Source organism: Parambassis ranga, chromosome 12 (genome assembly GCF_900634625.1).
Source record: "Parambassis ranga chromosome 12, fParRan2.1, whole genome shotgun sequence".
NCBI lineage: Eukaryota > Metazoa > Chordata > Actinopteri > Ambassidae > Parambassis > Parambassis ranga.
In genome coordinates, this window is record NC_041032.1 from 15,345,409 (window position 1) to 15,366,429 (window position 21,021).

The 21,021-nt window shown below is 44.5% G+C and overlaps 1 protein-coding gene across 1 annotated transcript; it reads right to left on the bottom strand.

Moving 5' to 3' along the window:
• Positions 1-11,854: 11,854 nt before the first annotated feature.
• Positions 11,855-20,669, bottom strand: lhx5 (LIM homeobox 5). Its single transcript, XM_028418256.1, has 5 exons — positions 20,497-20,669; positions 18,776-18,999; positions 17,760-18,037; positions 15,693-15,858; positions 11,855-12,218 (listed from the first exon to the last, which is right to left on the bottom strand). Exons 1-5 carry the CDS (start codon positions 20,667-20,669, stop codon positions 11,875-11,877), a joined length of 1,185 nt encoding a protein of 394 aa, XP_028274057.1. The 3' UTR covers positions 11,855-11,874.
• Between the last annotated feature and the right edge of the window lie 352 nt (positions 20,670-21,021).

Genomic DNA, 21,021 nt, shown 5'->3' on the forward strand with positions numbered 1-21,021 from the left:
GCTGCTGTCTGTGTTTTTACAGTTGTCTCTGATGGACCCACCTTTGAGAAATATGTGTGTGTGAGAGAGAGAGACAGACAAGTCTGACAGGAACATAATATCTACATATGTTTAAACTGCTGTGACTTAAAGAATGTCGCCTCACAAACTTTTTTGTGCGTGTGTGAATAAAAGCAGGACAAACAGGGCGGCTGTGTGAGGCCCTGCTTCAGACTCAGTGATGGATGGCTGCCCTGCAGCCGTTTGATGTTCTGACGGAGCACTTCCTCGTTTTCTACTCTCACTTTTTGTTTTGTTCTGTCATCTCGTCGACTGACTGAACAGGAAATACGGTGCTGCTCAAAAGCCTGTGAGAGCACACACACACACACACACACGTATATATATATATATATACACTCTTCACAAAGTGTGGGGTCAGCTGTCTGTTCTACAGCTTCTCTGATCAGCATAACAGTTCAGCTGTGCTAACATCATTTCACAGGAGTTTTCTAATCATCAATTAGCCTTTTTAACACAATTAGCTAACACAATGTAGCATTAGAACACAGGAGTGATGGCTGCTGGGAAAGGGCCTCTGTACACCTTTGTATATATTCCATTAAAAATCATTATTAGTCATTTACCACATGAACAATGTCTACACTGGATGTCTAGATGTATGTTATCTTCATTGAAAAAAATAAATAAAAACATTTTCAAATGACCCCAAGCTTTTGAATGGTAGTGTATGTGTAGCGGTGGTGCTCCGTCTCCACTAGGACAAGATGGCGCTAGACTTGTCGGGAAGAGTGTAAATAAGCTGTAATTATTTTAGTCCTGATTCACTGACAGAGCTAAAGCTAGCGTCAGATTTTAGATCAGTAATCAACCTTTCAAAGCACAGTTACCAAGTGTTTGCAAATTACAACCTCCGTCCTTTAGGGGGTGCTGCAGCCCCCTCTGCACTTTGTACGTTGTGTTTACATTAACCCTGCGTGTTGCTTTACTGGCACAGAGGTGCAGGTCACACTTCTGCTCTGATGCTGTGAAATGACTTGTTTTATATCATGAATACAACACGGACGACTTCCAGAGAAGGCGCCCACCTCATTTCTTCCATAAACTGCACATTTAAAACTAAAATATTTATAGGCTTATATTTATGGAGAGGAACACATGATTACTGGGTTTGTAAAAACTGATTTATGCTGCATTTAAGTGCTGATTAAAGGACTCAGAATGATGTCCTCAGGCTGTGATTACCATAAATTACAAACAACCTGTAGCTTCACACACACACACACACACACACACACACAGCTCAGCCCTCCTCCTCCTCACTGCTGCGTAAGTAGTTTAGTTACAGAACACCAGCCGCTGCACAGATGGAGTCAAGAGGGCCGATTAAGTTCCTGTAAATTATTAACTTTAGTGGATGTTCCGGTTTTGTGTATGTGTGAGTGAGAAAAATGACCTGGCATGTGAACGCTACACCTGTGTGCAGCCCGGGCGTCAGGTGTGTGTTCTATGAAAGTGTTTTCCTCTTTTAGACAAACAGGAGGAGAGCAGCGCTGAATCAGACGACACAGACAGACTCTCTTTGCTGTTTCAGGTTTCACACACAAACGCACAAATGTTTGTTTTTGTTTCTTTTAAATTCTGCAGTGTAGAAAATATTAGTGTTTGTACAGGAAGCTTTGGTAGTGACAGTAAGTCTGTAAAACCACAACTTTACACAACATCCTGTTTTTTTTTTGTTTTTTGTTTTTTTTTAGATACTGTATTAATCCCCAGAGGGAAATTCGTTACGGCTGCTGCACAAGCAGTGTCATACAATGACTAGCAAGGCGCGCCACAGGCTAGGGTGCGCCACTGTTGCAGATGAAATCTGTTTTTAACAGAATCATTCAGACTATTTTCTATACCTAACATGTTTGTTTTTTTACAGTGCACTGGGCCCTGATTGGTCAGCTCCACCACAACATGCTTAAGTAGAATCAGTCCTGGCGACACCTAGTGGTTTGGAGGACAGCAAACACGCTGGATGAAGCCGGATTGAGTGCGGACACAAGTGTGTGCTAGCCAGATTTGAAAATAGGTCTGAACGCATCCGGCGTCTCTTGGCCGGCCTGGGAATGTGAGGGAAGTCTGGGCGTCCCTGCTTACAATGCTGCCCCCACAGCCCGGCCCCGGATAAGCGGTTGATAAAGGATGGATGGAAATGTGGATTTATATTCATATTTTCCTCACAAACACACCAAAAAATGTTTGCTTACATGCTAACTAGCCACCAATATGGCCGCCAGATCCTGTCTGCTGATGTCAGCTGTGACATGTTTACAGTGGAGGAGTGTTAACATGCACGCCGGCAGCGCTGGGACCAAATCTGACATTTGAAGTAATGTAAATAAACAACAGGAAGGACAGACTCTCCCATCACTGCGCTTTATCAGCTGTTCAAAGGACATCGTGATAATCTGTTAAAAATTTAAGTGGTAATTCTGTGGATTAATCTGCTGGTGGTTAAAGTAAAACCTGCTGAGTCAAGACTGACAGGCAAAACCTGTACAGCAGTCCAGGACTAACAAAAAAAAAACAACTGACACGCTGAGAAGGAAATGACTCCACTGTCCTGACGGTAAATGTCTGATGTTTCACGACATCACATCCATCATCTCGACACTTCCCGACTTAATGATTTTATCTCATTCAGATTTTTTTTTCTCACATTTGTGACTTTTTTTGTCATAATCTGGATTACAGGAGTCCTTCTCATCACTTATGATTCTCGTCTGGTGCAAAAGTCTTCATACTTTAACCCCAAGACTTCTTTGATTTGCCTCTTTCCAAACACACAATCTGACATCAACCTGAGACGTCATAAATATTTGTGTTCCTGGACGTTTCAGCTCTCACAAAGCAGTCGTTTCTTCTCTGCCTGAGGACTCAGGTTCCCCCTCTGCAGATATCTCTTCATCACTCCCCCCCTCCCCCCTCATCACCACTGATGCTTAGAGGTGAGGTCCCTGCGCTCAAGTTGCAATAAAAGAATCTAAAACACGCGTCTCCATCAGACAGTGTGGTGTCAGGTAAGCTGTATCACAGGAGACGCTGCACTGAGACCAGTGAAGGCACGGAGGAAACGGCCATGCCAAAAAACCCTTAAATAGAATCTGTGGCCTCCCTCTAAGCACATGTCTCGGAGGTGTCATGTTTCCGTCCGGCCTGCATACAGCAGTAATGCTAATGTGCACATTGTGAGGACACAGCCTGCACACATACAGCGTGACAGATGAAGCCCGCTGCAGAGTTTGACGCCTGGCTCTGACTCTGCTGCACCCAGCTCCTCCGGCCGCCCCTCCACACTCATATAAAGGCAGTTCTGTTTGCATGCACCTTTACGTCAGCCACAGAAAAGCCTCCTCTGACCCGCTGGCTGGCTGGTCCCTCCAAGAGGATGACATCTCTGCCTGAAAGGAAACTTTCAGGCCTCGGTGATACTTTTCCCTCACAGCTGAAAGGTCTCTGCCTGCTCAGGAGTGCAGCAGGTTTGGATGAATCTCTCTATGCCAAAGATTTGTTTCTGGCTGTTTTAACAAAGAATCGCTGTAACTCCATTAGTCTGAAATCAACTGAAACAATATTTGTTCTGCAGCTGCTGTCACACTGCCAATGCAGAGTCATAAAGCAGCACAATGAACATACAGTACAGTGCAGAGGACAGTAGGTAGTACACAGTTATAGACACACACACACACACACACAGCATGCAGGGCCTCAGTCTCCAAACAAAGACTCCTATTATGTCCTACAGAGACGGGCTTTTATTTTTCTTCTTAAAGACTTAATGTTTGTAATGTTTACGTAGGATGGACAAAAATAAAACCTGATGTTTGCTGTGCTCAGACATTAAGATGCACTGCCACCCGGTGGCCTCAGAGTGAACTGCATTTTACTCATAATGCTGCCAAATCAAGCAGGAGGGGATTTCTTATATATATATATATAAGCTTCAGTACTTCCTCCACCACTATATATATATATATATATATATATATATATATATATATATATATATATATATATATATATATATATATATATATATATATATAGTGGTGGAGGAAGTACTGAAGCTTGGTACTTAGGTAAAAGTACAATTACTCAGCAAATATATACTCAAGTAAAAGGAGAAGTGCTACATCAACAATTCTACTTAAGTCATGAGGCAGGCTGTGGGCATCAAGTGAACAGAGAGGCTGCTGATAACAAACAGGCATTCAGCATGTTTACTGTGTCAGTGTTCCTGCTGTAGATTCATGTTATGATTCATGTTCATCAGACATTAATGGACCTGTGTTAGCAGACAGCAGCTAACTAGTTAGCTCACTGAGCCAGAGCACCGGCATCATGACTGAGGCTCATTATAGAAACACAGCTGGCAGCGTGACACCACCTCCATGCAGAGTCTGACCTCACATCAGTCCAGCACTGTGTTCATCACATGGAACAAGGAACTACAGACACTGGAGAAATGTAGTGGAGGACAAAGTACAGGGAACAGCTGCAGCATGGAGTCAGAGTAGAAAGTATGTGGACATTTTATGGACAAATTGTCCTGAAAATGTGCAAACTTTACTAATTGTTGCAGCTTTTAGAGCAAATAATAAAGATTTAAACGTGTGTTTGTTCGACTTTCTGCTTTAAAGGAACTCGTTTTGCCAGCACGCAGCTACTTATCACATAATCTGATGTTCTGTGTAGTGTTTTGAATATGTAAATAATGTTCTTTTATTCAGACATAGTTCCTTTTTCCTGTTTCGGAGCCAAACGTATACTGCAGGGAGAAAATTCAAATATTAACACCGCAGGGTGGTCACTATAGCTATATATATATATATATATATATATATACTTTTTTACAGAAAAGGAATAATATTTGACAGACTGTACCCAACAGTGAAGTAAAAAGAAAAATGCATCCACAACCCTCCCTTGAAGATTACAGGGTCAAAACGTGTTTTTTTTTTTTTTCAGTGCTGACCTCTCTTGAGAAAGGAAAAATACTCTGCAATATACTTTGGTATTCTAAATATGATCTGTGGTATTAAAATTAATCAGGAAATCGTTTGAAAAAAGTCCCAGAACTCAAAGGCTGTGCTGAATACTTTTTTGGATGCTGACGTATTTTCACAGCTCTGAACAAACAGCAGCACAGTTTTCAAATACTTCAGCAACTTCGTGTTGTTCCTCTTTAACCTGCAGGTGCAGCCGACAGCACTTCCTGTTCCAGCCAGCGACACGCTTCATCTCTCATCGTGTTTTTTTTATAGTTTCTCACTTATTATATTATTTATTGTCATTTTTGGGCTGCTGTCGAGTTTACTGCTAATTAGCTAACAGCTAACTATCATTTTCATCCTTGTGTGGGGCGAACTTAAGGGAACACAAGTGACAGACATGTTTCCAGGGGGACCCAAAACACAGTGACGCACGGCTGGCAGGGCCATGCTTGTTGTTTAGTGACTTTAAATAAGCCTCCTAGTCATCATAGGTGTTTGTTGTCACTTTGTTCCTTAGCTTCCTCGCTAACCATTAGCATGCTAACTGAAACGACCTGATAGCTGTTCACACTCCTCTGCGTTCTTTGTTTTTGTGAGAAACTTCAACACACTGCAGCTCAGAAGAACACATGCAAACTGGAGAATCAGAGCGATTCAGAGCTGTGTATGCCTCTGTGTGTCAGCCTGTCACCATGGTAACAGCAGAGGAGACCTCAAAAACCACTCAAACTTTGAGAGCCTGGCGTGCGGAAACGATCCGGAATTAGACAATTCTGAGTACAAGTTTGATAGAGCAGCATCTAATGAGCGTTTTAAAACTAAACTGGAGTCTGTAGCTTGAAATCTGTAGGAGGAGATACATTTGGCAGATGAGCCTCGTTGAAGGGCTCTCTCATAGACTCCCATGTTAAAAATGACACTGAAATTGCTTAATATTTGAAAAACTATAATTTTTTGAAAAAAAGTTTTGAAGTTTACCCGGAATGTCCTCTGTGAGATGAACATTTTGATAGTTGAATGGCTGAAATCGGTCAATGTATGCTGAAGATACGCTGCGTCAAAAAACGTACGGAAGAATGAAAAAAGAAGAAGAAGAAAGAGGGTGAAGAACAAGAGTTTGATTGCCTAGCAACGGCCTAGCAACGGCAATCAAACTAATAAAGAAAGCATCTTAATCCATTGTACAACACACTCAGAATTCAGCCAAATTATTTGAATAAAAAAGCTAATGCTAAAGGCTACGGGCTAAGAATAAACAACGTCCCTACGTCCCTACGTTGTTAAAAACTAAACAACTTACATTTCAACTTATTTCCAACACCAGTGACAAACAAACATCAAACATGTGCCCCACACAGCTCAAACCACAGCAGACATTATGTTTAAATTAAACTATCAGATAAGGCTAATGGCTAATGGCTAAAACAAAACTACAAACCAGATTTTAAAATAAAACAATGTAACTCACATTTCAGGAGGCTCCAGTAATTCAGAACAGCTGTGTCCCGGCCAGGTCCGTCACTCTTTGGTGTCCCCCTGGAAACATTTGTCTCATGTTCCTGCAGTGCACACGGTTAGCTTAGCTTTCTCTCTGTGCTATGCTAAGCTAAGCAGCTGCTGCCTTTTGCTTCGTGAGCATTTTAAAGACATCAGATGAGCTCATGTCTGCTGCTTTAGGAGCGTATTTAACCCACTAATGGCTGGTTAATGTTTGACTGTGTGACCGTTTTGTGCTAATTGAAGCATTGTGCAGCGATGAAGCTGCTTCCTCTCATTCACTAACAGCTTTTTATTCTTTAAAGGGAGGACAAGACGTCCCGGAGGAGGAGGAGGAGGAGGTGAATGTTCCTCCAAAAGTTTTCCAGCCTCCGGTTGTTGTTTCACTCAGATTATGTTTAAAGAGCAGAAACGCTGTGTTAAAGCTTCACGTTTGACAAAAAGCAAACATCCTGCTGCTTTTATTCCACACAGCCTTTCACTCACATAATGTGTTTGTGGCTGCGCAACAAAAAAAGAAATCGTGTTTTTATTTTCTTAATTCAGTTCCCTTTGAAACGGGCCGACCTTGATGCCAGACTCCAGACATTCTTCTCACATCCAAACACACTCTTCACGCTCTCCGCCTTTGTGTCTACATGCAGATTGTGGCTCTGATTATTATATTTTTTTATTCAAAGCTCCTTCATCCATGCTCAGCACGGTGAGGTCAGCAGTGTGCCTCCACCCTCCCCTCCTCCCCTCCTCCCCACCTGCAGTGACGGTCTGGATCCACTTGGTGGTGCTGTGGCTGTGTGCAGGAGGCACTGCTGCTTCCTCTTTTGTCTGATTTCAGACAAACACTGACACATTGTCAGGTTTAAGATCCACAAGTTTGACTGTGAGGACAAAGAAAAGGGAGGAAATTAGACAGGAAGTGATGTTACAGCTGAAATTATTATTTTATTTTTATTTATTTATTTATTTTTTCATTATCGGCCTGATGACGAGGTGACTGGACTGATTATTGTTTTATTTCACCTTTACATGTAATGATGTAATAAAATCAATACATAAGATTTCTATTTTGTATATTTAGTTTTGTCAATTTTATTTTTTTTTATTTTATGTGAGGGATGAAAAAACAAACAATTAATAAAAAATAAATAAAATATTATTAAATAAAAATAATATTATTATTATTATTAAAATGAATGAATATGTTGTATTTTTCAATCAATCAATTTTATTGATCCTGTGACCACTTCAGCTTTATGGACTAACTTTTATATAATATGTATATAAGCTGATTTTTAACTTCTAGAAATTTAAAAATTAAAACTACAAATTATCGATTTATTATGAAACATATTTTGTTTATTTATTGATGATGAAGTCATCCCCTCCACATGGGTGCATAAAGGCCGGCGGCTGCCTGGTTGCTCGGGCTCGCCCAGGCTCGCTCTCTCTCCTCCACCTTCCATCCATTTTACGGTGTGCATGGATCACTTTATGGCAGCCATCTATCTGGTAAACCTTGATGCTGGCTGCTGAGACTGGGGATAAATCTGAGGCTGACAGTCCCTGATCTGCCTGTCTGCGCTGCCTGAAATCTCTCTCGGTGATTGTAACTTTGCTTTCTCACACACACTCTGACATATTTCTCTCTCTCTCTCTATATATATATATGTGTGTGTGTGTGTGTGTGTGTGTGTGTGTGTGTGTCATCAGATAAACCGGCTCAACTCTAATGTCACCTGTCAAGATGCAGCTGACAGAGAGAAATACAGAAACATGATGCAGCTTATTTTGCAGTTCTGTGCCAGCCTGACGAGCTGTGATGCAAGTGTGTGTCGCAGGCCTGGCATGCATACAAGTTTGTGTGTGTGTGAGTGTAATTAATGATGTGTTCCTCCTCTTCGTAGGGTAATAGGATTTCCCCACCCCAGGCGCTAGAGGGAGGAGGAGGAGGGGGAGAAAACGGCTCTGCACATATGTATGTGAGAGAGTGTGTTTGCTGCAGAGTTAGTGAATGGGAGCCCCATGTAGTGATGCCAATAGAAGGCTTCTGTGTGTGTGTGTGTGTGTGTGTGTGTGTGTGTGTGTGTGTGTGTGACAGGGGGGAGGGGGAACAAGCGAGTGATTTATAACAGCTACTTCAGGTCTCTCCTTTCTCCCACAGCAGCACCACAAACACATCCATTACAAAAGCACTGATGTTAATGGGACTGCTGTGTGTGTATGTGTACGTGCACATACATGTGTGTGTGCACAAGTGTGTATATGTGCACCTTTACGTGTGTGTGTGTGTGAGAGAGAGAGAGAGAGAGAGAGAGAGAGAGAGAGAGAGTGATAACCAGATGCTACCGGGTGAAAGGAAGGTGAAGGTTACCGAAGGTGTTTTACTGGTGCACAAGTCGCAGTGCAAGTTTCTGTGCATGTGTGTGTCAGAGTGTGTGTGTGTGTGTGTGTGTGTGTGTGTATAGGCACAGGGCCGATTTGTTTTGGACTTTTACAGAGTGGGCTAATTCCTGTACATTGCCAGCTTTATGCTTCAGTTTCTCTCTCTCACTCTGTGTGTGTGTGTGTGTGTGTGTGTGTGTGTGTGTGTGTGTGTGTGTGTGTGTGTGTGTGCTCTGCTGGAGAGATGTAGTGATAAAAACCAGAATTGAGGAAAATACTCAGGAGAGTAAACAGAGGGAGCAAAGAAGAAATAAATAAAGAGGATGTAGAGCTTCTTGGTAATGGACTGGTGGAAGCTGAGGACCACATCCGCCTCAGTGTGCGTCTACACACACACACACACACACACAGTGTCTGCCTGTCTCCTCTCACATTACCCTTTACATTAAAACCAGTCAGGGGGAAAATTACTGCAGACCTGGGCCACCGTCGGCCCACCTGGCCCCACAGAGAGGGGAGGGGGGGCCATGGAGCCAGAGGAGGGGATAAAGAGGAGGATAAGGGGATGAGGAGGTGGGGGGTCAGGGGACCTGGAGAGGAACAGGGCTGCCCAAAGGCTCCGGTCTGGAGTCATTTTCATGCATGTAGGGAATTTGTGGTGCTGAGCCTGAGGGGCCTCAGAGAGCTCGGTGCTGGAGGAGAGCCGTGATTTATGCTGCGTCTTAATTTGATACAGAATCACTTAAATACAATATAAAGGTAAAGTCTGTGCAGGTGTTCTGCTGTGAGTAGCATCACCAGACTTACACAGAAATCACCCAACAACCGACCTGGAGGATGATGGAGCCACCACCCGCTGCAGCCTCCAGGTCCAGAGCCACGAGGACGCAGAGGGGGCGGAGCGTATGACTCATGATTCCATCTAGTGGTACAAAGTGGTAATGCAGTGAAAGACATAGATGCAGCAGACCCGGTTTCACTGAGAATGACGGATGTTTTTAGCCCAGCTGTGCTTTGCTGGATCTCTGCAGGGAGCCTTGAGCCAGAAAATCATCATGTTGGTTGGTTGTTGGATGATTTCTGTGCTAACTGGAAGAGGCCTGTGAGAGCCGAGCGCCGTTTTATGACAGTGAAAGCTTCATTTTTTTCTACTAAGAAACACTTTAATGACAGTGTTAGCAATTAGCAACTGAGAGAGAGCCAAAAACATTGATGAGAAAACACAGCTCCAGATGAATTCTGCTGTTTCTGTGAAGAGGCAGTTTATTCATGTAATGATTTAGCTTATTGTGCAGCCTCCAAGTGGTTAAAAAATGTCAACTGCAGATATTATACTTGAATTTAAACTGCAGAAAAGGTGGATAAGTAGCAAAAATATTTTTTTTTTAACTCAAGAGGGTAAAAGTCTGATCAATAAGTCCATAATTAGTGCTTAAACATACAGATTAGAACCAATTAGCACTGTTTTAAAGCGGCTTATAATTATTGTTTTTAACATTTTAATTAACATTATAATTATAAAAGTGGGAAATTCAATCAGTTATTTGATCACGTTTTAAAACTGTGCACACATGATGCATTCAAAGACCGTTGGAATCTGTGGCCTGATTTTTTTAAAAAAATCTTTTCTTGTTTTTTTATTTTAAAAAAATTTGAAACAATAAAATATAAAAATCAGACAAATACAGGATCAATAAATCCAGCTGTTCAAGTTGTAAGAGAAGGTTTTATTACCAGTGCTATGTACATAGAAATAATACAGCCTTGCCCCTTTTACCCCCCCTTTTTTACACACACACACAAACACACAGAAACAAGCACCCCCCCCCCCCCACACACACACACACACACACACACTCACACACTCACTTTTGTATCCAAGAATAAGACACATTCTTTCTAGATCTTACACGACGTCCAAATGAAACACAAATTACCTCAAAAACCATTTTTCAAGTAGAGCGATGAGACGTGGAGTCAAAATTAAAAACTGTCTGCTTTAATATGTTTTCACAAAGCCTCGGCCCTGATCTATCCACACACACACAGACTCTGTTGCTCTGAGCTGATAACTAAAATAAATCCTGTGTCTTTAATAAAAGCAGCCACTAGATGGCGTGGAGTGCCTGGGAGCAGACAGTGGTAATGTCACAGATGTTGTCTGCCCCCTCTTTTGTTTTCTCTCTTTAGAGGAAGGAGACCTCAGCTGTTGAAGGACGTTCTCCATTATGGGTTCAATGTTCTTTTGAAATCATTTCCATTAAAACATGTTTTTTAAAAGGGACTGTAACAAAAGGAAGGTCAGGCGAAGCAGTGTGCGGAGCAGAACTATCAGGGCCGCCTCGATGGGTGTGAGATGTGTGTGTGTGTGTGTGTGTGGGTACAAGTGTCTGTATAATTGGGACCGTGTTTTGAATAATGGTATAGACGTCCTTCTTTTAAGCTGTGATCAAGAATACTGTTTGTTTGTGCTTTGTGGAAGATGTCGGGGGTGTGTGTGTGTGTGTGTGTGTGTGTGTGTGTGTGTGGAGCAGCAGCAGACATATTGTTTAAAATATTTGTGAGTGATTGACATTAAAGCATGTATCAAAAATCCTTTGTCTTTGTCTGTAATAAGTGACGATGAAGAGCGACGGAAGGAACTTCCTCTAAAAATAAAAACATGGTGAGACGTGGTGAGACGTGGTGAGACGTGGTGAGACGTGCGGAGACGTGTCCCCTTTGGCATTTCTCTCGTTCACAACCAGGGGAAGGCCTGAAGCGTTCGGATGTTCTTTTTTCTTTTTGAACATTTTGAATCCAGTGCCTCTGTCCTCCAGCGGTCCCCTTCTTGTCCATGACAAAATGTTTAAAAAAAAAAAAAAAAAAAAACTCAGAATTTTTTTCTTGTTTCATGTCCTGAATTAACGAGGCTGACGTCCCAGCCCAGGAAGTGTCCTCTCTGTGTCCTCTACCAGGCTGTGCTCTCTCCCATCTCCTGGCCTTGGTGGGACATCGGAGCGCTGTAGCTGGAGTTACTCGCCAAGGAGAAAGGAGGACTGGGTCCGCCCCCGTACGCCTCCCCCGGGACGGGCTGCAGAGAGCTCGGCAGACCCGGCTCGGGGCTCGGGGTCTCGGCGTGGGAGATCATGTCCGTGAACCTTTGGTCGTCTGACGGGTGGTGCCCCGATCCCTCCATGCCTCCGGAGCCCAGAATGTAAGGGGACTCCGCCGGGGACTGGGCCTGCGAGGACGGAGGGCCGTGAGGGAAGAAGTCGTAGTTGCTCCCTGGTCCGTAGTAGTCCGCTTGGTACTCTGTGTGGGGGGGGGGACAGGAGAACACAGCAGGTTAGACTCTCAGCAGCCACACAGCTCCACCCCTGCCTAAGTGGTGGAATTGATCATGTCCAATTTCCAACCAACCGGTCTCCAACAGCCTCATTTGAGTGTATAAACAACTCCACACCTCTCCACCTCACTTCCCTCGCCTCTCCACACACACGCATTCATCTCCCGCTCTCATTCAGCTCGCAGCCATGCGTGCGGCGCCGTGGACTCCCGGCCTGCCAGGTCCTCCGGCGCCGGGCCGCGGCTGTTTTTCCTGAGCTCCGCTTCATGTCCCACAATCCAACGCAGCTGAGGCTGCAAGAACTCTTCCTATGTGGAGTTCCTGTGTTATTATCCACCAGCTCCGACACGCCAAGAGCGGTGTGCCAAAACAAATGATGTCTGCTTATATATATGTAAGACAGCCGGCGCTGCAGAGGGCAGGAGGACACGGCTTCACCGGACAAACAGGGGAAAAACACAACAACGTTCATCGTATGAAGAACATCAGCTCCTCACTGACACATTAATGACTGAATCCAGCCACGAGTGTGTTCCTGCCACACACAATCTGCCACATACACCTGGATTAACACAACATTAACATTTTCTCTGTGACACTGACAGCATGTTCACACCTCTGGGAGCTTTTGGTTTGACGTCTGCGGCTGCCTTCTCATTTTATTATAAGTCAAGAAGTTTGTAATTCTCTGCACAGCCTCAAAAACAAGAAGTCTGCTCGTTTGTGGACAAATTTACACGGGTCACTCCACTCTCAAGTGTTGATTGTATTAATATTTACTCTCCTGCCAACAGAAATCATTAAATGATCAATACTAGAGACAGTTAGCTTAGCTTAGCACAAAGGGAAACCCTTGTCCAGCCCAGCTCCGTGCACCCATCAGCTCCTCCACAGAGGATGTAAACAGCAGCAGCCGCCTTCTCGGAGAATCCTCTTTGGCTGCAGAATCAACAGCAGCAGCCTCCAAACAGGCAACATACATGCTGAGAAAATGTGTTTTGTTCCTGCGTGATATGTTTTTTTGACACATCTTGGTGCTCCTGCAGCCCCATGTGACACTCATAACTCATAAATTACAGATTAAAGTACAGACACGGATCATCTTTGCAAATTTATTTAAACAGGATGAAAACATTATTTGTCTGTCACTGTTTAAAATTTCCTCTAATGGCCACTTGAGGGTGTCATCCTTCACAGACCTCCACGTAAACCAGCCCGACTTCACAGCGTAAATAAACATTCCTCACAGCCTGCTACAACTACTGGAGGTTATTATGAGAGGGGGGGGGGGGGGGCGTGGCCTCTTTAATCAACAGCCCATTCTGTTGGTTAGGTGGTGCAGCCATGGTGGCGACCACACCACCTTTCAGAAGCCTGCGTGTGATGTCACCAAGGCTTCATCCATCTGTGTTTATGCTGCTTAGCGACGCCTTCAACAAGCCAGAACATGGACGTCATGCTAATCAGCGCTACGCTACATCCAGTTTTTTTTTTTTTTTTAATTTAGAAGGTTGTCACGAAAGGGGTTGCTAAGCAACCAGCAGACTCCATTAATATTAAAAGTTTTTTTTACATTTTAGTCCTACTTACACTTAGCGAGCTTGAACACAGCTAGGCTAACAGTCTCCTGTTGTGTTTGAATTTTGTGCTAAGCTAACCAGACGTTTGTTATATATATATATATGTATATTTATTAGCACAGATAGGAAAAGATGCATCCACTCCACATCCACGAGCCTCCACCTGCCTCCACCTGCCCTCTGAATTCTCATTCCCCGCTCCACATTCTCCGTCCATTCTGCTCCAGATCGATGGCGGGGCCACAGATGTTACACTACAGCGTCTCTGCACCGCCGCCATATGCTCCTCACACTCAGGCTAAACAGGCTAAACAGGAAGAACGGAGGCCTAACGGGTTAGACGTCAGAGAACGAGATGCCTAATTATAATATTTATATTTGCTGCTGCACATAGACTTTATGGAAATTATCTGGAGAAACAATAAGAGAGCTGACACCACTTTCACAAACAAGCTAATTATTTGATCTCACAAACAGGCCCCTGCTAGTTTGGCCGACCTTGAGGATAAGCAACAAGCTTCTGTGTGTGTGAGAGAGACGAGGGAGGGTGTCGGGGGGAGTGTTAGCTCTGCAAACTATAATTACACTCGCACATGCAGACACACATCATACCACACACAGGCATTCCTGCCTCTCCGAACAGCAGCAGAGGAACACAGATAAAGGCGAGCAGGCCCGGCCTGTGCCGCCGCCGCCGCCACCGCCACCGCCACCGCCGCACAAAAGGGTGTGAGGAAAGCAGGAGAGAGCTGTGGGTGAGGGCTGGAGGTTTTGTCCTCTGTCGTCCCCTCCCACTCTCTGCCTCGCAGCCTTGAAGGCTCCAGTTTATTGTATCCTCAGTGTCGGGGCGCTGCAGGTAGACGTGCATGCAAACCGCCAACTGTCCGTCAAAGACGAGAAGCTGACAGACACGACAGGTGCATCTGCTGGAGGCGTTATCTCACCTGCTCCTGTCTCACACCTTTAGACCTTTTCTTTTGTTAAAGAATTTGGTTTTTAATAAAATACCTCGACATCAACACGCCGTATGTTAATTCAAGTTTAATAAAAACCCGCCAAAATAAAAGCACAAAGATTTTCACAGCCGTCACTGACGATTTCTACTGTCATCACCTCATAATATTATCCCGAATCTGCAAAACCATCCATTTAAAGACAGGAGTCACAAGATTTATGCACAAAACATCAAGAAATTAGACCCAAATAAAACCTCCTGCGACCTGCCTGCGGGCCCCGAACCAGCCTTTGGTAACAGATAAATAGGAGGAACCTGAAGTCAGTGTATTCTATCAACACCACACACGTTATGGACGTCTCCTTCAGGACTGGTGCCACAAAAACGTCCTAAAATAGTCCCACAATGGTCAGTGTCACTGTCACGCTGCAGAATCCAACATATTTCCACACATGAAGCTGTGTCGGCCGTTTGTTCAGAGGATGATTAAAACTCTTCTGCAGCCATTGTGGTAACTTTTCAGCCCTCGGGTTAATCTGTGTGTGTCCAATGACGGGCTGACATGGCACAGGAATCTAATCTCACGTTTCTTTTCAGAGGGCGGGATAACAACAGATAAATCTGCATAAACTGAGTGGAAACGTTGGACTGGAGTGAACCACATGCTGCTAGCTTTGTTTACAAAGCGTCCGGTCGGAATGCATTAGATTCCATCTAACATGGCGGCTCAACAGATGACAGCGTGGGACGGTTAAACGGGTTTTTACGCTTTAATGACGTTCCAGACCAGAAGTCAGCTTTGAAACCTGTTGTGTTTGTCAAATGAAGGACGGGCGATGTGCTCTGAAAGTGTGAAACCAGCTCACAGATTCAGTCTGATAGCAGCAGGCGTGGAGGTTCCTTACCTCCGTAGTACCCGTACGCTCCAGGTCCCAGGATGTCTGGATCCTCCAGCCTGCCTCCTAGGGGCCTCATTCTCCTCGGACCCCTGAAGAAGGCGTGCCGCCGGGCCCCGAGAGCGCTCAGCTGCTTCATCCGTCGCTCTTTGGATCTTCTGTTCTGGAACCAAACCTGAAAAAAACAAACAAACCCAGAAACGTCTCAGTCTTCCACCACAACAACAACAAAAAACACCAGGATCAGGACTGGGGGGCCCGGCTGGCTGCATGTTGCATGAACAGCAACCGAAAACAAATGAAAACGCACGGACTCCTCACTCGCTGATGTGCTTCATTTCAAACAACAAGAGATTCCAGCGTCAAGTCGGGTTTTTCTTCCTCTTAATCAAAACCTGCACGCAATAAGAACCACTCGTTCCTGGCCTGCCGTGAACCCAATTCTCTGAACTGTATTTACTGCATCACAATTAGCCGTGCTCTCTCTGCATGTGAAATAATCGAGGTGTAAATTCAGAAAAAAAATGCAATCAAACATCTCACAGTGATCACATCAGAACGAGAGGCTGCACAAAGCATCAGAGGCTGCGTGGCTAAAAATTAGCTGGAAACACTTTTCACTCATGAAAAGCTGCGAAACTATTAAGACTCCTAACGTCCTTATGATTAAATAAACTTTATTTCAAAGGCAACAAAGGGAGGATTTGAAAAACTTGGGAAGCTGCAGCACGCCACATGGAGAAATGTCTTTGCATTAGAAGCACATAACACATCTTGTGTCGTCTTTGCATCACTGCTGCATAATGATGTATGTTCACACCAGCCGGGCTACACCAGAGGCAGAATCCCACTGTGCTACAGATTAACAAAAACACACGCACACTAAAAAACACACACACACACACCTAAAAAAGCACTTAGGCTGCGCTCTCTGTGCTCCAGCAGCAAAGGCAACACCTGCTTATTGAGAACAATCGTCTAACTGTAGGGTACATTTTTATGGAAATGCTCCCGCTTCCCTTGAGAGAGCGTTGCTTAGGGATTACATACACATGCTGGAGAAGCAGCGTGGCTCACAGGGCTCCCCGCGTTGAGAGCAATGGTATTTAACACACACTGAACGAGGAGGGAAGATGACGAAACTCAGCCTCCATTTTGGCTCCGAGCAACAAAACAAGAGAGGAGGAGGAGGAGGAGGAGGAGGAGGAGGAGGAGGAGGAGGAGGAGGAAGAGAGGAGGGACCACAGACTGACTGACTGACTGATTTATTGATTGTCTGCCTGATTGAATGATTGATGCACACACACACACACACACACACACACAGAGCAGTGTATGATATAGAGTGGAGTAGCCAGGCTGTAAGTGAGTAAGAGCGGAGAGGTGGGAAAGGGGAGGGCGGTATGTAAATCTGTGAAATCAGCGATAATTACAGTGAGTGCACAAAAAGCCACATCACAGTTGGCAGAGATGGTGCTAATCATCCTGACACAGTCTGCACCCAGACGGCTGCGCGTGTGTGTGTGTGTGTGTGTGTGTGTGTGTGTGTGTGTGTGTGTGTGTGTGTGTGTGTGAGGGGTCCAAAACAACATGTTTGTATGTGGGGTTCTTTTTACATTTGGCAAAAACAAAGCTAACCTTTCACTCATTTCACACACACACTGTCATATTACACCCCTTCAATTAAAAAACAATACTTCTGGGAGGGAAATATAAAAACTGTTCATTCTAAAATATTGTTTGAAAACATAAAAATAGAAACAATCTCAGTAAAACTTTTTTTTTCATAAACTGATCAGTTCATTTGGATCCATTTCATGTTAAGGATCAAACCTTTGTGTTTGGATCCTAATGGTCCACATCATGTTTTGACACCTCTCCAGCGGATAATGAGGCCTTCAGTTAAATGTCTGCGCATCGCGCTGGAATTAAAAGCTAATTTCACTGATTTATAATCCGTCATTTGTCTCTAATTTGTCTTTGTCTCTCTGCAGGTCCTCCTCCTCCCCCCCTCACACACACACACATTAATTTTTACCCCGCACAAAGCCCCCGGTACCAGGCAGCAGGTCTTACCTGGATGACGCGCATGTTCAGTCCCGTTTCCTGGGCCAGCTGCTCCCGGATGTGCCGGGTGGGTTTCGGCGTGGCCACAAACGCAGCCTTTAACGTTTCCAGCTGCTTGGCCTTGATGGTGGTCCGGGGCCCTCGCCTTTTGGCCCCCGGGTTCTGCTCCTCGTTCTCAATATTGTTCGTTTCCTTATCAGAGGACGTGGAATTGTCCGTCTCCTTTATGTCGTCCTGTGTTGGGTCCGGCAGATCCGGCGATAAACTCCTATCTGTGCACGACGACACTGCCGCGAAAACAAACAAGAGGGAAGGTCACGATCCGAAATGTCAGGCGGGAGGGGGGGTGGTGGTGGGGGGTCCTGGTTTTAATCAGGCCCGGAGATGCGCAGCGGCAACACACCATTACGCATCCAAACTGTGCCATAAACCTCATGAAATCAGTCCAAAAAAACATCTAGATCAAGCACATATTATACATTTTACTTTTAAAACGCTGATTTTTTTAATATAAATTTACATCTAATCAAATATTATCTGTAAATTTAAATAAACAGATTTTAAAGCAGCACTGGAATCATGATTATTTATGAACATGTTTGCATATTATTTACAAAAGCAGGCAGCGTGTGACGCGCAGGGCGGGAGCGGCGCTGCGCCTCCTGAGCCTGTTCGATAAGGATGAATAGAAAGAGGAGCAGCGCGCACGGACACTCGTCCCCAGCGGAGCCCGGCGCACAATAACACAAAGCTCCTGGTCTGTGGAGGTAAATATTAGAACTGTTCTGCTCTCCACGGACTCTACAGAAACCTTACAGGGCGCCTGAAGGATCCGCCCTCGGCGTTCTTTTGTCCCCTCACAGCGGCATTTTATTTATTTGTCAGACGTGTATTTTTTTTAAAATAATTGTCCACATGTGTCAGGAAATTTAAACAAATAAAAATATTAAATTGTAAAATATTTTGCTTTTTTTGGGTCGATTTTTGAGCCAAACGTGCGTAAAGACGCGCAGAAAGACGCTTACCTGAGTTCAGGTTGACCTCCTTTATGGCCCCGGAGCTCAAATAATCTTCTTTGCACACAAACTTGTTTTCGTCTATGACATAGAGTTCCTCTCCCGTGGACAGCTGCTTGTTACACACCATGCAGGTGAAGCAGTTCAGGTGGAACACTTTGCTGCGGGCTTTACGGACCAGGTCGTTCGGCGAGATCCCCTGCAGGCAGCCCGCGCACTTCGTGCCAAACCGCCTGGATCGAAACATGAAGGGAGAAATGATTTAGTTAAAATAAAACAAAATAAAATTAAAACAGAAATTTAGATTTTTTTATTTTGCAGATTTTATTTTTTTAAATTAATAAAAAAGAAAAATAAATGTATTTAAGCTAATAAAAACAAAAGCAGCGTTAGATTAGATTTATATTATTATTATACGAGGTATGAGAATAAAAATAATATTTAGTGTCAAAAGGAATAAATATTATTAATCGAAAGTAAAATTAAATAATAATAATCTAATAATAATAATAACCAACATTTCTAAATAAATCACTGATATAAAGCTGAATAATTTGTGTGGAAACGTAACTAAAAAAAAATCTAATTTGTGATTGAGGTGCTGTGACAATAACCCCACGCAAAACGTATTAGTGACAATCAACACATTGTAGCACGGGATATATTACAGGATTAAGCAGAGTGGGAGCATCTTAGCGTGAAAATCTGCTCTTAATCCATATTCACCCGCTTAAACAGTACACTGGGTGGGAAGACTCATCAGTTTGATACACAAATGGCCCCAAAATAAATTCTGATGTGACAGGAAGAGGAGGAGGAGGAGGAGGTGCTGTTTGAGGGAAAGTTGATTTTGATCACCTGCACTGCTTGCTGCCCTCCCTGGACTCTGTGTGAGGCCTATACCTGGGTCCTCCAGGAACAACAGTCCTCTTTTTGTTCCAGCACTAATGTCAGCTTGTGTCTGTGAATTTGCAATGGTATCGCTTCACTGTCCCTTTTTCCCTTTCACATGCATGCATGGCCAAAGCCCCCCCCCCCCTATCTCTCTCAACCCAGCGCAAAAAAACAAGGGCACAACTCTACTTACACAACAAATGGACACATTAGGGTGATTACTGTTTCGCCCGGCTAATGGCTGCCCATTTAAATCCAGCGCTTGATGGAAGCTGCGGTAATATGATGGCCAAGGCCGTGAGAGGCCAATCACAGCCCGGCCGCAACAAAGGCTGACGCGTCTTACATGTCATTAGACAATTTGGGGGGAAAGTAACTGACACATACAAATGAAAATGATGCGACGGGACAAACAAGGGCCTCACTTATCACTCAATTACCTGGAACACTTTTTGGATATTGTGGCGCTTTAACAGCCTGATGGCTGTTTGAAACAGTCAGAGTGTCTCTGGAGCTTGGAAATAGATTTTTAAAAATGCAAACACGTGGCTGCACGGTGCAATTAAATGTGATCGAGAGGCCACGCAGGTCCGGCAGGTTCCACTCTGATCAAGGTTTTAAATAATGGTTCAGACTAAAATATTTACTCTGCGTAAATTCTCTGTTTTGCATCTGTGGCCTTGCGTCTCCTCACCTCTGACCTGACCCCTGCGCGCACACACACACTCTTTGGGCCAGATTTGTATTTTTCTTCTGTTCATTTTTCTCCTATAATTAAATTCCCTTCCTCCTACACTGTGTCGTTATGTTCTCGTGGACTCCACGCGCTGTGTTACCTGAAAAAGTCCATTTTGCAATACAGCTTCCCGTCCCTGGAGAAGCACTTCTCGGTGAGGTTGCAGTTGCACTCGCAGCACTGGACGCACTTGGCGTGCCAGGCTCGGTCCAGCACGTTGAGGAGGAACCGGTCCAGGATGGGCCGTTCGCACCCGGCACAGTGGACCATCATGTCGCCGGCCTGCAGGACGCCGAGTGCCGACCTTCCCGCACGGACTGCGCTGCTCGGACTGGGGCACGCCGGGTCTACGCGGAACAACGTCTTGGCTCCGTAAGGGTCGTGCTGACAGGCGGAAACTGGAGGAACCTTCTCGGCTGACAATCCCCTGGAACTGTTATAGTCCTGGTCCTGGTTTTAGTCGCTGTCCCGCTACTTGTCACAATCCACAATCCAAAAAAAAAGGAGAGGAGGAGAAATCTCAGCTCCGCCAGCTGATGGACTGCGTAATGGACGAACCGGACATCTTTTCCTCACAAACTCTCAGTTAAAACATCATCGTTCACACCTGTTCGGTTCACGGAAA